We start from the raw sequence: 17,508 nt of genomic DNA, 5'->3' as shown, positions 1-17,508 counted from the left end.
CACATAATTATGTACATTTTTCTTTCAAAGGGTGTAAACTGCCTGTCTTTGGCGAGGGTTAGTCAGTTATACTGATTACCACAGGTTCATGTAAGAGTGAGACTTGGTCCCCTGTGGACAGTTGTAGTGTGTAACGCCAAAATAAAGAAGCTAATGCACCAACAAAGGCAGTGAAGCTTTTAGGTTGGAAATCTAATAATGTGATTTGTTTGTTTGTTTACAAGAAAATTCCCATCACTTCTGTCTTTATTTTATCTTCTCCCTTTATGCATGTATCCTTCTGCTGTACATAATACAACAAACACACATGCGTTCAGCACAACAGGCGAACAAAGCACTGTGGAATAAAACAAGTCATGCTTCCACTGCTTCCATTGCTTTCTATCATATTTTTTCTCACAGAATGCAGATGTTGCGCCCTCAGTGCGCATGTAAGTGCGCAGGTATAACAAGTACACCAGCTTCACCGCTAGGCGGCAGCAGCGCGATTCGAATGGTGGTGGCTTTATCTAAGCCCGCTCCTGCGGAGCCGGCTTGTTCCGGTTCTGAGCAGGGAAGAACGTCGACAGTTGGCGCTGTGGTGCTGATGAGTATGTTTTTGTGTTTTGCAGGTGAGCTGGTGTCCGGAATAATTAGATGTGTGTATGAAGCCAAAATAGCATGTTATGTGTCGTAGAATGTGAGTTTTGATGCGTTAGTGGGTTAAAATAGGTTATATGTATGTTTTCTAACTAGCTTGTTTTCAGTGTTATTAGCTTCTATGCCATTTCCCTCGGTGGTCACGTGACCACAGAGGGGCTGTTGTTTACGTGGCTATTGAGCATATAGTTAGGGCTTGTTCCGGTTCTGAGCAGGGGAGAACGTCGACAGTTGGCGCTGTGGTGCTGATGAGTATGTTTTTGTGTTTTGCAGTCACCTGCATTGAATAAATAAAAAGTGGATCAAGACCAACCCGACGTGCCATCTTTGAGGGTGTTACACAGACATACACAATACCGTGGGTCACTTTCTAACAATATTCATCCTCACTTCACTAAGCTGTTTGCCTCCACTTTCTGGTACTGCTGCGGTGTTGTACATTACGTAGCATGTACTGGCTGTTGCCTGTAGCTACTGTCACATATTGACTTTGTCGGTTCTGTAATCTCATTGGGATAATGGACTGTGCAGAAGACTTTCAGTCTGTTCTCAACCCCATAACTCAGTAAGAAAGACATTTGTTTTACATGATAGTTAGGGATCACTATCAATGGGATGAAACGTGCAAAAGGTGTTTGACAAGATTAACTGAATTCAACAAGACACTGAACGATGTTTATGAGGAGACTTTTTAATCAGTTTATTTTTAGCTCTAACATCAACATGAAACCTTTGACATTCTCAGGAGTGGGTGCCCTGACGCAGGTGGCGGGTGGACTCTCTCAGCTCAATATACACAATCTGTTCACCCGGTGTCACCGAAGCCGTTTCATGTGAAAGACAACACCACTGTCCCCTCCTACCCGCACACTCTGATGAGCTGGCTGGTGGAAATGTCAGGTGATGCATGTTAACTTGCTAACAGGTCGAAGGATGATCGTTATTTGTCATGTTCTACTTCTTAGCAAAATGACAATTACATTCATTGACGATAATGTGTTTGAGCGTGGATTGAAGCAAGGGGTGTAATTTGTTGATGAGAAAACATCAAAATAGTAATTAGACTAGGTTATTAGGAATTGCAGTGAGTCTAAATTGCTGGTCAGCAGTATGTCTAGTCAGGTAGTTAGAGCATTTAATGAGGGATTCCTCTGTGGAACTAATTATCTAATTACTAATTAAATTGGCTGTTGGCATGCGCAAACATGTAAAGCCAACCTGAACTGACTTTGTTAAAGATATTGAGAGGTGGAAGAAAGTTTTGACGACATGAAGAAAAAGGTGGCTACGACCCATTGGAATAAAACATCTCCCAACGGGGTGCTGGAAAGTCAAACAATTATACAGAAACACTAAAGGAACAATATTCAATCTGTTTTCATCCAGCGTTTGGAGATTTACCAGTGAAAATAAATGTGCAATTTGTACATATCCCACAACATCTATTTGACCAGGAAGTACAAAGACTGCAAAAAAATCACATTGCAAATGGTTGGGTAGGGAGGGGGGTCAATCTGTCCAGAAGACGGCGCTGTGGAATGTAACATTCCGAACTTCGGTAAAGTCACTGCTAAAGTTACTTTGACCTTAACCCCAATTGTCTAATTCTAAAAATACCCGTGTTATTTTGAAAAGGCCGTATTCATGTAGCGATCAAAAATGGATCCTTCTCACTAGTAAACATGAACAAAAAAGCAAATCGCTATTTTACGAGTGCCGCTCCAGATTAAATAGATCATTATAGAGTATATAAGAGGGAATATAAAGAAAGATACCAATGGCGAACAGAAGTTAGGGCGTGCTTGAAAGACAGAAATCAGTGTGTCTAAAGAGGTTGATCACACATTGTGCGCATAATGATTGATGTTAGAACACAAGCCAACGATACACTGACCGCTAGGCATGGGGATTTTAAAGTTCCAACAGTCACTTGATGTTTGAATCCCCAAAACTACAGCACATAGAAGGATTAAGTTCAATCAAAAACTGCACAATTCATATTTTTGTATGTTAAATAAAGAAGTGTTGCAATCGAATGAAGTCTCTGCTTATTCAAATAAAGTAGTCAAAAGTACTGCTTGTTTATTGGTAAAATATAATGCCACAAGCGCCTCCTATTGCAAATATAGGTCCGTAAAATCTCAAGTAAATTGCTAAACTCCTTAAATACAAGCCAGCGCACACAAACACACACCCCTCGTAAACACATCCTCGTTGAATACAATGAGCAGCAGGCAAGTTGTTTCGCAGAATAAAGTCACCTCTCTTCAATTTCATACCCCAGTGGAGACGTGAAACCGATGCTCTGTTATCCCATTGCAGATAATGATGTGTGTCCAGCCTCTGGCTACAGTGCAGGCAACCGCTGCTGCTACAGCGTGCATCGTGTGGAGCTTACACAAGCAACTAGGGGCAACTACAACTGCATCACAAACAGAAGCTCCACAAAAAGCCGGGTGAGTCACTTACACCAGGAGCTACACTTATACTCCTCGCACTGTCCACGAATCTTCCCTGAAATATTTCAGACTACAATCATCATCAGGCATAAAAGACTCACAGCTTCTCATGAATATCAACATAGCTAATGATGAGAGGGATATATATATATGTATCTACCGTCAATTTAATTCAAGGTCATAATGATAACAAAGATTACCTCTTTTTTTCAATTGTTATTCATCAAAGCAGAACGAGGAAATTCCTAACACAAGAGAATGAAGAGCAAAAACATGTTTTAATGGCTGAAATCCAACAAGAGCCCTCACAAGGCTCTTAACTCGTTGACATTTTACCAGACCTTTTCACTTTCTGGTGGCCAGCCCTGAGGCTAAGCGTCTTCACTAAAAAAAAAAATAACAGACATAGAATCAACCCTTTTCATACACATTTGCCTTTTAAAAATGTACATTACGTGGGAAGATTTACCATCAAGTTTTAATATTTTCAGTAGAATTGTTTGTGATGTCTTTGCGATGGCATTTGCTCGATGAAGTTCTGGTAGTCTCAGTTCAATGTTTAAAATCCATTGTGATAAAAACCATATTTTTTTTGTTTCCTTCCCAGTTCCACATGATATGTTTACAAAATATCCAATCTATTCCTCATCTGTCTGCAAACATCCATGAAAACCTAAGGCGCTCCTTTGTTATCAAGAAGCAAGAAGAATTGTTTTTTCTGGGATTTCTGTTGTCAGTCACATAGGTTTTTATTTTGGGAGGATGGGTTATTGAACTGAGACCAAACCGGATACAAATCCTAGCTATTAATACTTCACCAATGGTGAGGCTTGCAGGCAAGTTCAAAGACCTAGTGTCTTGGAAGTTAATCATAGCGTGGCCTTTATATTAAAACATAGAGAGGTGGACTTCCTTTACATATTGTGTGTAAACACTACAACATGCCCCAACTGAATGAAATTTGAGCAAGCGGCAGCTTTCAAAACCAGAATAATCGCATTTTTTGCTTTTGCAAAATGAACAACTAGACATCAACGGTTCGGAAGCCCAGAATCCCTCGGCAATCTAAACTGAGCTTTTGTTCCCATGGCAGCAGAACAAGGACTTTATCCATGTGCCATGTGTGCCACCGAGCACATCAGATGTTCTTGAAGATCACTTTCAATGTTGTGCTTTCTTGTTCATCAAATTAGCTCCTTGCATGGGAGTCGAATCAGGCATTTATCCGTCGGCTACAGCAAGTACAAGTGATGGAGGCAAATAAGTGAATTGAATTCTGGTTCATGATGTGATTGCACTTCCAGCTCCGAGCTGCAGAGGGAACATAATCGACACGGTAGGAGTCAAAGGAAGGTAAAACAAGAAATTCTGGGCATCGACATCGCAGGACTCGGCTTGGCAGATAGACGCCGATGTTGGAATTCACATCACATGGCCGCAAAACCATGTTGCTCCCCGGGGAGGGGAAGGATGAGAGACTGGGGGGAAGGGGGGGGGGGGGGGGGGGGGGGGGGGAAGAGGATAAGGTGGGGTGAGGAAAGGGCAGAGGTAGACTGAGAGCCTGAATGACAAGAGTAGGAGGCTGGACCTTTGTGTACATGCATATCACACGTGTGACAAAGATCCTGCATAATGAAAAAAATATGTATGAAAATAATGCTGCTTCACAGACGGTGCAGTGGAATAACTCATTTATTCACAGTTGGAATAAGATCGATGTAAAAAAAAAAAAAAAAAAAAAAGTAGATGTGACGAAATTGGGTCCGGACAATTGTATGGGATGGATACGTGATCCATCCCAGCGTTTTGATCCAATGACACAGACTCATGAGTTTGAGTCTCTGCAGGCAAAAGGTCAAAGGAGGGTTCAACCAGTTAGTGCTCAGGGATTCCTCAGGTTAAGGGTAGATCTTTTTATTTTTGCTTAGTTGTCGTCATTTTTTTTTTCAATTTTTGCTACATTCTGTAAAACATCCAAGCAACGCATTCATTTAACAGATCACACCCTTGTTGGTTCGGTGTGGTCAGATCTATGCCTTCCCCAGATCGGGCAGTGATATTACAAAACTATTCAAGCGTTAATATGATTGTTATTATTGTTACAGATTTGACACAGATGCTGTGCCACAAGAAATATAAATTGTACGAAGTAAAAGCTCAATCAAAAGTTTGGTTCATACCTTTCACAATTTCTCTGGCCACAAGTGTTGCTGCCCTCATTTCTGTTTCATCATTTCTTCCAATTTACGGCTTTTCCCCACTTTATTTGCTACGCTTGTAAATTTCACCACAAACAAACAATAGATACAGTTGTTTTTGTTTTGTCAAAAGAGAATTTGTGTCCTTTGATTATTTTTCTCTAAAGTCAAACAATTTCCAATTGCCTGAATGACAAGGTTACACATCACATTACACAAGACTCCCCCGTCTCAGCTATTTCATTACACATTTTTTTATAATGAGATGTGTTGACAAATGTGCACACAGGGTGAAGGTTAAGGGCGTACAAACACAGACAGGTGAGAGAGCGGCGAGGAATGACAGCGAGCCGGATGAAGAGAAAGACCCTCGTGATGCTGCCGTGCTCGGTTGTTTACATACTGAGGAGAGCAGATGGGTGATGCAAACACAAACACAGCCCCCCCCCCCCCCCCCCCCCCACACACACACACACACACACACACACAGGGGAGAGTTTTTGGATCACCTTTTATACATAAGCTATGCCAACATAGCATAGCAGATCACCGACACAGCGTCTCAAAACCTGCTTAGTGAGGTCTGTTTAAAGGGTCAGTGCTGACATTTAAATAGATACTGGGATTTCTGTCTGAGACATTACAGTGTTTGTCTATACTACCATTATTATGGAAACCGTGATTAATAATGATACTTAGCATATCAAATACATTTGTATGAATGTAGTAAATGATACCGTGCACCCCAACTACACTTTGTATAATCAAACCTACGTCTTTCGCATATCTAATTTATTACTACCCGTCTTCCTCACTCATCTCCATAGGAAGCAAAGACATGACGTTGATTACATCTAATCAGGCGCTCCCTCCCTCAGGGAGCATTCACACGGTGCAATAACTCAGAAGAAAAGGCGAGGCATGATAGGTTGGGGAGAGCAGGAATAAACTAAGTGGGATGCAGGCAGGCTTTTGCCAATTGACCACCAAACATAGCGTTTTGCCCCCCCCCCATTCCACCCTCGGCCTCCATACAGATTTTGTTTTTGTTCACGCTTGTTCATTCAAGTTACCAAATAAGGGGCTTCACTCTGACCATCACTCAATGCCCTCCATTGATCTGCAAGAGTGAGAAGGGGGCCGAGATGCTTTTGGCTTTTCTGTCCGGGTGAACAACAAAGAGCCACCGTGTTTATTTGTTTATTGTCATGCAATATTTGACTCTTTTTCTGTGCCATGAGTGTTTGGCCCTGCATTAGGTGCAGTGGAACTGAATAAAGACAAATGTTGCTATGAACAGAGCAAGGAGACAGAGGGAAGGGCAATGAATGTAGCCAAGACTATTTAGTTGAACAAATGAAGGGCGTTGTTTTACTGTGGCTGAACACAGATGATACAGAGAGTCGAGCGACTCGGAAAGAGGATCAACTGGGACTCCCGTCAGTTTTTATTCATCTGTATTTGATTACAGCACTTCAGTGTCGGGGGGACAAAAGTGGCAAAAAATCAAGAGGAAATTCAGATCATTTGTTCAGTCCGGCAGATATGTGATAATATTTTGTTCAATTTTTAAGCCATTTGAGAAATGTTCAAACTTAGGACCAGTTAACTCTAAGCCATAATATTTGGCCCAAAGTTACTAGTTATCATTTATAGATAATCCATAGTTGGAGCAAAGAATGTATTTGTACCAATTTTGGTAATCCCTTAATCAGTTAAGTTTTTTTCAGATTTAACATATTTTCTGTCTTTAAAAATTTTGAACTGAATGGTAAATATTTAAGTTTTGGTCGGTATACCAGATGAAACAATACATAAAGGTTTTTACCATGTCTTCTCAACTCTCCTTTTTTTCCCCACTTGGTGACATCACATGGATTTAATAATTAACGAAAATAATCATGCACCTTTGTTCAGCTTCAGTTCAGGGCAAAGATGATTAATGAAATGTTGAGTCTGAGAGTGAATCTTTCTGATAGTGCTGTAGTATTGGATAACCAATATTAACTTCATCAATGCATACACCTTAAGCCAGTGACATTTTTCTTATACAGATCGAATACCCCATCATGTTCTCCTCCTTCAGTTTTTAAAGGGAAACAATAAACACAGCGTTAATAAACAGCCCAGTCTTTAATTGTTTCAAGCGGACTCAGTTCAGGTTATTTATAGATGCTATCTAAAGCAGCCTCACACGTCAAAGAGCTTTGTTTTGTCACTCTTCCTGGTGGTTGGCATTGATTGCCTCTATGAATAGCGACACTTTGCTAGATGACAGCCACAGAGCAAAAGACTGCAACATAATTAGCAGGATAAACACCAGCATTGTATTCAACAGCAAAATGCTGTAAGAGTAGATGTGTGACCATGAGGACCAAACTGTTATGCTGTGCTTTTTTTCTTTTTTTTTTAAATGAAGTGAGACGCTTGAGAGGAAATTGTGGACGTAATCGGTTGCCATGGTTATTGACTGAGGGCTCTGCTGGGGAAAGCGTGTTCATGTGCAGGCTTGTGGAGCAGTGCACATGTCCGGCAAATGATAGGGGGAAGTCTATATTTTTGAAATTGTTTATAATGCATACAGTACAACTGGTTTGACCTTTAATTTAGTCAATTTAACAAAAAGTACAAAAATTAAACGCAGTGGGAAATACAGAACATTCACTTCTTTCATCATAATCACTCCAAACATTACACACATGTATTAAAGGTAAGGTTGTGATATAAATGAAGAAAGCAAAAGTCTCGATTCAAACCAAATCTGGAAATGTTTTTCATCTCTAAATTCCGTCGGCTGTGGACTAATAAAGTGTGTGTGCGGGGGAGGGCAACGGAATGCACAAAACAATTAAAGAAATGCTGAGGGACATGATGGCCGTAAGTCCTCCCGGCGGGTGCCATAACTTTAGAGAGGAAAGGACGGATTGATGAGTCAGTCACTGCGGGCTACAGTAAATGCAGAGGAGATGAGACGGGCTGATGGTGCACAGTGTTTCCTCAGGTTGTTTTGTTTCTGAAGAAGAAGAAGAGTTTAAGGGTAAATTGTCGAGCACAACTCTCTCTTACACACACACACACACACACACACACACACAAACACCCACACGGAGAGCAGTCATAATCGGTTTGCAGTCCCAAGGCTTGCAAAATAAATGAGGTGGATATGTATGAAGCCTAAATCATCCCGAGGGAGACATTATGTGCAAGTGACACCATTTCACTAAGATGAGAAGCTAGACAGGGACGCCAGAGACAGGGTAGAGCAACACGGCTTTTATCGGACAGCTGAAAGTGTATCATGTGTGAACATTTGAGGCTGACAAAAATGTGAAATACTTCTACACCTGCAGTGGACATTTCCAGGAATTACATGTACAAACCACACTAGTAAAGGCTGGTATACAAAAAGACTAAAACACTTGGTTAAAAGGGGTAACATGGAGAAAAGCTGATAAATACTGCCCAGTGTAGAACTCCTGTAGTCACTAAATCGGGCACGAAAGTTGCTAAGTTGGCAACACTGACTGTGTGTCCCTTCAGGCCTCCCTCCAAAGCCATTTGTCAAAAACTCTCTCCGTTAACGTAAACGACAAACATGGCTACTGTTAGTACTCGCAGGTTATGAGCTAGCGGCTCGCAGCAGACGCCGGTGATAAGCAATAAATTCACCAGCAGACATGCATGTAGTCCACGCAATCATCACTTTCAGCTCAAAGGAATGAGTCGACGGGCCTATTCACACAGTTCTGCCGCAGCATTTGATTCATTCGTTACTGTTGAATATAATAAAATGTTCTAGAAAACACAACCCACCCTAGTTTCAAGGTATTTAAGGCTGAGGACATACATCTTTCCAAGCTCTGCAACCCTGCAAAAATAGTATTAAACACAGGAAACAGCAAGAAGAAAAATAGGGGTTTGAAGGTTGGAGTAATGTATCGACGTGATATCATACTCCTTCATTTTAACTGTGTTTTCTCCGTGACCTTAATTACTTGACCTGAAGCTTTTCATCCTGAAGACAGTGAAAGAAAAATACAGTCTTTTGTACAAACTATATCCTTATTTAACTCACTATTTTTTTTTTAAAGTACACTAGAACCTATAAAATAATTACGACTCCCGGATCCCAGACAGAGTTTCAATTCACAACCCTGCAGCCATCTGCGGACATGTTCCTCTGCTTCCTCTGACAGTAATATGATTATGTATTCCCGCGGGCTTCGTGAACAACATGCTAACTGTCTAACCCCTGACCCCGGTTTCCAAGGTGCTTCTTTCTCACTGTCACTCATTGCCATGGAGCCTACAGGGGCAGATGTAACTGCCAAACTCCATCAACCGCCCTGCTGCCCAACAGCCGGCACCTCTCACCCCCTAGCAACACCTTCCACCCCCTGCTGGCATCCAGCAGCTACAGCCAAGATATTTAGAGCACACGGAGCTGGGAAAGGGAAAAGAGTTTTTGGTGTGTGTGTGTGTGTAGTTTGTCCTACACACGTACATTTTGGCTCCAAACTGGAAGAATAAATATATTCATCCCCAAAATACACATAATGACTGTGTCATGGATGTCATTCATAGCAATAACATGTTGTTGGAGCAGGATGTGATGGAGTAAAGCCCTCAGAGCAGGTATCCATGGAAACCTTTGTGTGAAGCATCACTTCTCAGAAGCGGTTCAGCTTCATTCAGCTCTACATGAGCATCCCTCCAGCACAAGACGGTTCTCGGGTACGTGTAGCATTTCCAACCTCCTTCTGACCTCCGTCCAGTGAGCAGCACACACATCCGGGACGAGCCAAAAAGATCACAGAGAGACCTGTGTTGTAAAAAAGGAGCACTCAGGAGCTGTTTATGCAACTCCGTGGGGTCGTCTGCTTGTGATGGCCTGGTTCTTATTCTAAGAGCTACACGTTGATCAGTGCACGATTCAGATTCTGAACAGCCATGGTAACGCAGTTTTGCATTTGAGATGTTTGCTAAATTCACATCTCAAAAGGATTCTACGTCGGGCTCCTGTCAACGCAGAGTTTGTGGAGAGGCACCGGTGTTTATCACATCGGTGAGAGCACTTCATAGCGGTGACATCCTGGCTTTGGGTCGACTGTTATGCATAAGGTGTATTCTGCTGGTATACAGTTGCCCGAGTGAAAGTTTCCCCAAATCAGCAAATGGAGAAGACGTCACCAAACATTTTATAGCCAGCGATATTGAAAAGTGTATTTGGAAAATTTCTTCAATTAAATAAAGAAAGAACAATGTAAAAAAAATGATTATTCACACAGTTCTTTTCTTAAACCAGACTACACATGTGAAAGACATATTCCAAAACCTGACCTCAGACCTTCAGAAGAGGCTACATCTCTGTATTTCTCACATTACTAATGCATTTACTTTCTTTTCACCCAAAAACGTCTGATCAAAGTGAAACAAAAACCCCAAAAAGTCAAAAAGCTTAAGATAATGCATGATATAGAGTCGGCTCTGAAGGTAGAAATCATTGTACCTGCTGTAGCTTGTGTGTATTGCAAGTTAAGGCAAAAGGAACGCTGGAGAGACACTACTACATTGTTACTTCTGATAGACGGAAGCAGACACCGATATACAGATACAGGGAAAGACAGACAGACGAGGAAGAGGTGCATGAGGGCGTAGAGAGATGAGAAGAAAGAAAACAAGCAGCCTGTCCTGTAAGGTCGCCATGGTGAGCATCACAACAGCTTGCACGCTCCCTCTGTAACTCCTTGGAGGAGAAAGACGCCTCTTTTCTGACAGCACATTTAGTTTGCTCCTGCACACTCAGTCCCCGGTGATGTCTTATTCCTGTGTTCCTGTGTCACCTCCTGTTTGTGTGCCGTGTTTACAGTGAGGTACATCCGATCTGCTGCACTGTACGTGTGTTAACTGCCATCATGTCTGCAGCTGAGATCTAGGCAGCCAAGCAGATGGCCAAATAAACAGACAGACAATCGGTGCCGGGGATTGGATTAACATGAAGATCTAATTGCATTTGAGCAACCAGAGAAGGCATGTAAAGAAGAATTCAAGGTGGCATCGCAATGATGGCTCAGTTATATAGCAACATGGGCACAAACAAGATATGTTTTTGCGTGTATGGAGGCCATTTCAGGTCTTGTGCAAGTCAAACCAATATGTTTAGATATAGATTTTTTTCAAGACAATGTTCATGGAATCTCAAAAAGCCAAGTGATTCAGACGGCTCTTCAAACATCAAAAATCCAAGTCTATCTACAAACAAAACACTGAGATCTGTTTTATTGAGGATTATATATTACTTTTAAATCAACACTTTTCACGCTTGTGTGAAGACCTCAACTAACAGCCTGATTAAAGGTTTGTTGATATCTGATCAAGGCAAAAGTTTTGGAAGCATTCATTGAAACCATCATCCAACCTTGTATTTATATTTGCCCCTCATTATATTAGTATTTTATTTTCATCCAATCACGGTTTATTACGGTTATATAAAGCAACTTGAATGCATTTCTGTAGTCCACACAGCTCCTTAAGTTATCTATAATATATTTATCTATTTTCAGGGACACAGAGATACTGTAATGCCTTTATGAAGCACATTGTTCAGTCTGCTCTGTGTCTGAAGAAAGTATGTCTATGAAAGCTCACATACAATAAACCAATTAGTGAAACTGGAGACCTTAGTGTGTGAAGAAAGCTTTTCTACTTGCTGCTACTACAAAATCACATTATGTGCAAAAAACCTTACCAAAAATTAAGGGAAATTATCACAGATATACTAAACTCGCTCGGCGTGCTGTGAAAAACACTCCCATAGTGAAGTCCCCCCCCCTGTTAGAGTTACATGTTCATTTCTCAACAGGCATTTTGATGTCACCTATACAAAGCAAATGAACCTGCATTATACCGCCCATATAAATAGTGTCCCTGCACTCATGTATCTGTGGAATGGCCTCATGTGTTCTTATTCCATGCCTTGATTTTCTCTCCACCAAAGCTGCTGATGTGGCATTTATGTGAAGCCGTGGAAATAACGCTGTGATTTCCCTCCTCCTGTGTCTCCTGGAGCACATTGGAGGCTGGATGGAGATGGGTGAGGGTGGAGGCGGGGATGAATTGTGGGGTCTTGCTTTTGAGGAATGAGCCCTCTTGCTCTCTTCTTGTTCTCTTCCCCCTGGAGCAACTGGGGTGGAATAATTACATAGCATGTGTAGAATTGAGTTCGAGTCATTGTGAAGAAATAGAAAGACTGATGAAGGGAGAAAGGTAGCAGGGAGGACAAAAAGAAAAATGCCTGCCCATTCCTAGTAACGCAGGGCAGTGCACAGCAGTTATCGCGTTATTTACAGTCAAGGATTTAATGCTTTGTTCAGTAATGAGCAGCCAGCCAAGGGCCTGTGATCTGAAGCACACTCATTCACTCTCTGGGCTGAACTCCAGGTGGCTAAAGGCATGATGCGCCGCTCCAGATGTACCCAAGCCAGCTGCTGAATAGTGAAATCTATTCGTTTGCACTCAAGTCATATATCACATTGCTGTGTGTGCGTATGTTTTTGATTACGAATGCTTTACTATACACTTAACATTTGGATGGTAAGTGTAGTTTTGTTGTTGTTGTTGTAGTCACCTGCCTGAGGGTTTTCTACACTAAATATATGCTGTTTCTCTTTATGTGCATGGCACATTGATTACAGTCTTGCATCCCTTGGCCAGTCAGGAAACTAAACCAGCATCGAGCTACCACTGACACCCTGTGGTCATCTGTTGAAAATACACCACCTTCAGGTCCAATGGTATGCTGCATTGCTGTTAAAGTGATGCTCCAGTAGTTTTAGACATCAGTGACTGTCCTGGTGATGGAGAATGCAGGGCCTAGAGGGAGCTATTTGAAGCTTGATAACTGTCCTCAAGTGACATCACTTGAGTTGGACAAACATAGGACTTGTTCCAAGCCACCGCTGTTCTGTGTAAAAACTAAAGGCTAATGTGGAAGTTCTGTCACACACTCCAGGCGGCTAAAGGCAAGAGGATTCCCTCCAAACCAGCTGCCATCAAGTCATACATCGCATTGCTGTGTGTGTGTGCGTGTATGTGTGTGTGTGTTTGTGTTTTTGACATCATTAATGCCTTGCTATACATTTGACATTCTTAGCAAAGAAGCTACAAATATTGAAATGTATGGCCTTTTTGGGTAGTAGTAGTAGTAGCTGTAGTCTTTGTTGGATGCCACAGACCAGATCATTTGATATCAAGTGTTTCTTGGCATTACATTACATTTAACCAGCACAAAAACACAACACATGCTGGTCTTGCAGGTTTAGTAGCATTAATTATGCTGGTCATGCTGGTTCTAGGCCTATAGTCAAAAGTATATATACTTGTACCATATACTTATGTGTCAGCCAGCAAAGAATGTGTGTGTAAATGTAGAGTGATGGCTGAGAGCAGCAAATTGAATGAGGTTTCACTTTTGTTTATGTTTGTTAAACTGATGTATTAGTAAAGCGTTGGTATTTTCCTTGCGAATGTTTTAATGCAGTAACGAGCAAAGTTGTAGTTAAATAGAGTCGTCTTCAACGTGACCCATCCCAAACAACTCTGCTCACTGACACAATGTATTTCGTTTTTGGAGTTGGAAGAGCTCAGAGCCATTGTCCGTTCTGAGCTGCTTTACAAACACAGCAGTGCAAGATGGTGGAAAACTACCCATTCCTTGATTAGATTTAAAAGGCTTTATGTTTAATTTCAGGCCATTATACTCTGATAAAAACATACTTATACAGCGGGTATCATTTCACATTATTACACACAACTTTATTTCTGAACTTTTTGGTTTTGGTTTCTTTGTTTGTATTACTTGGGTTATTCCCATCATCTGGTGAACATTTCATGTCAATAGCTCCTTTGGAAATATATTTACTGAGAAAAATGGTGACGTGTTCAATACTTATTTCACCCGCTGTATATATATCATATTCTATTTCTTAATATTTAGCAATGCTCCTTTAAGAGAAGAAATATTTACAGAACTTGACGACATGTTTTAATTCAACCAGATGAGGCTGTAGGTTTCCATTACTGGGAAACAAAAGAAAAAAGCGTGTTACCACATCACCCGAGACTTCATGTGCAATTGCCCCGCCTCTACAATTGGCTTTCCCTTTTTGTCAACATTTAAAGCTGCGTGCGCAACAATATCAGATCATTTAAAACCAAGCAGAACTTGGACATTACTGATTTTGTACCAGCGAAACTAAAGCAACATCAAGAGCAAAATCCAGCCACTCTAACTAATATTCAGAGAACTGCTGAGTGGATGAAACAGCTAATGATGAGGTAAGTGGCTGCAGCTACATTTAATATTGTTGTTGAAGTAAATAATTGATGGTCATTTCATAACCCATTGCAAATGTACCCTTTGTATCAATTTTACATTTTGAATCCATGTTTGTGTCATTGGGGAAAAATGCGATCCTCGAGACACCCATTGTAGCAGGAACTATCCTGTTTGATTATCTCTGCGTGTCTGTAAATAGATTTTGTAACTACGATAGCTTTATAACTCTAAGATGCAGTCACGTAACATATGTGTCGTTTAGATCAATATTAGAGTTAAGTTTAAAGATGGGCGGGGTCAAAGCAAGGGGGCCATTATCCCCTTTCTGGACATTTTTTACGCCCCTGGCCCCTGGTAGTTAAGATCAAAATGAAGGCAAAGATGGGTGTGGTCTGAAAGTACCAATCTGAGTCTGAGTTGACTGTTGCTACTAGCCGTCACAAAGAGGTGATGTCTCTTGAGGTCTGTTTGAAGTGATGAGGCTTGGACTGGTTCTGTGGGTTGCCATTCCAAATGTGTGTTTCCTTTTACTGTCCCATTGATTGCAACATATGTCATGCTTTGTGAAATGTTTTGTGAAAAAGCATTGTGAAATGTTTGGTAAGAAGGGTTTGGCAAGACTCTTACAAAATTCTAAGCAGAAAATGTTTTTGTGCTTTTAGTACCTCTTTCTAGAATACAATTTGTGACAACCCTTTAGTTAACTCATCTCCATTACCGTCTGTCTGTCTCTGTTTCTTGTCTTGTAATATCTATTATTTTTAATTCAGTGCTGGTCAGAGTGAAGCAACACTGAGGTCCAAACTGGAGGCCCTCCAGTGCCACTTTACTTGGATTCTCGACCCCAAGAAGAACAAACTTTTACATTTAAGGGACAAGCTGGTGGACATCGGCACGGAGGAGGGAAACAGCTGGGTGGGTCACATCTACAACCAGAGGGGGTTCATTCAGTGCAAGCTGGGCTCCACCGAAGACGCCCTGAGTTTGTTCCTCCAGGCTGCAGAGGCCTTCCGCCAGATGAGAGGGGCAGATGAAGGTCCCTGGTTGGTGGTGAATTACGGGAACCTGGCTTGGCTGCACCACCTCCTGGGAGACCAAGCAGAGAGCGAGGCTTACCTTTCAAAGGTCGACGTCCTGAAGAAGAAATACCCAACTCCATCGGAGGACGAGCTCCATGCAGAGCTCTACGCTGAAAAAGCCTGGACCCTGATGAAGTTTGGCATAGAACGAGAGCTGATGTCAGTTTACTTCCAGAAAGCCATTAAGATGCAGCCAGACATGGTGGAGTGGAACACCAGTCACGTACTGTGCAGCAACTCATGGTTAGACGCTGACGCCTTGGAGAAAATAAGGGTCGCCCAAGAACAGGATCCGGAGAACTTGCGCCTCGCAGTTTACTACCTTGAGGAACGCGCTAAGAAAGGGGAAATGATTGCAGATGAAGCACGCCAGTTGGCTAGAAAGGTTTTGAGAAACCCTGTCAGTAGCTACAGTGGTCTAAAAGGGTTACTAAAGATTTATAGAAACCATCTATCAATAGAGGAGGCCGTTGATCTGGCAGAACAGGCTCTGGAAGATCATCCAGAGGAACGCTATTTGAAGAGATGTGCCGCACTCTACTATAAATGGTTAATTTATTTTAGCTACAGTCGACCAGAGCAGAGGACGCTGGACAGAGCAATCAGTCTCCTTAAGGAGGTGATTTCTCTATACCCTCATTGTTCGCTTATGAAGAAAGTAGACCTCGCAAATATCCATGCAAAGTCCAATCACAGCAAGGATGAAGCCGAGCAAATCTACCAGGAGCTGCTAAAAAGTGAGCTGGAACCTGAAGACCAACAGCTCCTTTACAACAATTATGCTAAATACTCAAAGTGTGATCGAAGGGAGTACCAAAGGGCAATAAGATATCACATGAAGGTGGCGGCCATACCACATCAATCCTCCTTCCGTAGGAACAGCATTAAGATTCTGGTGGAGGTTGTAGAGAGACACAGGGACCCAATGTGGGGAGAAGTAGAGGAGTTTCTGGAAAACCTGCAAGAGCCATAGTGTAACAAATACCACCATGTTCTTGTGGTCCATTAAAGACCGACACATCTTTATTATAGCATTAATATATGTTATTATATCATTGATCGTAATCAGGCCTCTCAATTTCAACGACTTTAAGGGTTTCTACTGTTGAGAGGATAGCATAATATGCAAAATTGTTAATGTTGTTAGATGAAGTTTTAAGGACGATGAACCATTAAGGGTTTAGGATAGGAAAGAAGAGACACATAAATTCAAAGTGCCTATGTTTTAACCTTATAGGCAAGACCATATTCTGGAATATATATGAAATACCTGCTCTGTAGTTTTAACTCTTAACCTAGGTATTATAAGATATATGAAGTCATCCTTAATAACACACCAGGTGTTCTTTGTTTTCCTTTTTTTTTATATGTGCATGTCATCTAAGCCTGTAAAATGCAATAAAATATCTCTCTCTATATATCTATAAATATATATATATATATATGGGGATTTACCCCTTCACGGTCCACCAACTACCGACGACCACCTGCTGAAGGAAGTCGGCTGTGATTGGAACCTTTGATGTGCAAATAAGACCATTTTTTGATCCACTTACATCCTTCAAAGGGTTCCCAGGTTAGGGTTAGGTTGTCTGTCTCTGTTTCTTGTCTTGTAAATAAAAACCTAAACGTGTATTTTCTTTCCACTGGTAGATGATATGGAAGCAAAATGGCACAAACTCAAAGTTAGGAAGACACCCTAAAGTAAGACAATGAATGGAAGTGTAATGTCATATTTTGAGTGTATTGAACTATTACAGATGATTTTAGCTTTATTAATATGCATTTATAGACTG

At 41.4% G+C, this 17,508-nt stretch overlaps 1 protein-coding gene and 1 long non-coding RNA gene across 2 annotated transcripts; both read left to right on the top strand.

Moving 5' to 3' along the window:
- The first annotated feature begins 446 nt into the window (after positions 1–446).
- Positions 447–4,575, top strand: LOC134132206 (uncharacterized). Its single transcript, XR_009956728.1, has 4 exons — positions 447–997; positions 1,385–1,539; positions 2,962–3,095; positions 4,403–4,575. It is a non-coding gene; the product is annotated as an uncharacterized LOC134132206 (long non-coding RNA).
- Positions 4,576–12,672: 8,097 nt separating this feature from the next.
- On the top strand, positions 12,673–17,122 carry LOC119216921 (interferon-induced protein with tetratricopeptide repeats 2-like). The gene is made up of 2 exons (XM_037470154.2): positions 12,673–14,632; positions 15,404–17,122. The coding sequence occupies exons 1-2, from the start codon at positions 14,613–14,615 to the stop codon at positions 16,683–16,685; spliced, it is 1,302 nt and encodes a 433-aa protein (XP_037326051.2). The 5' UTR covers positions 12,673–14,612; the 3' UTR covers positions 16,686–17,122.
- Positions 17,123–17,508: the final 386 nt, after the last annotated feature.

This window comes from Pungitius pungitius, chromosome 7 (genome assembly GCF_949316345.1).
Source record: "Pungitius pungitius chromosome 7, fPunPun2.1, whole genome shotgun sequence".
NCBI classification, from domain to species: domain Eukaryota; kingdom Metazoa; phylum Chordata; class Actinopteri; order Perciformes; family Gasterosteidae; genus Pungitius; species Pungitius pungitius.
This window is presented reverse-complemented; position numbering and strand designations above follow the sequence as displayed.

What these genes read in the sequence shown, in the direction of transcription:
- LOC119216921 (XM_037470154.2), top strand. Translation starts at nt 14,613, where the DNA reads ATGAAACAGCTAATGATGAG. An exon ending in ATGAAACAGCTAATGATGAG is followed by an intron (nt 14,633 to 15,403) that starts GTAAGTGGCTGC and finishes TTTTTAATTCAG; the next exon opens with TGCTGGTCAGAGTGAAGCAA.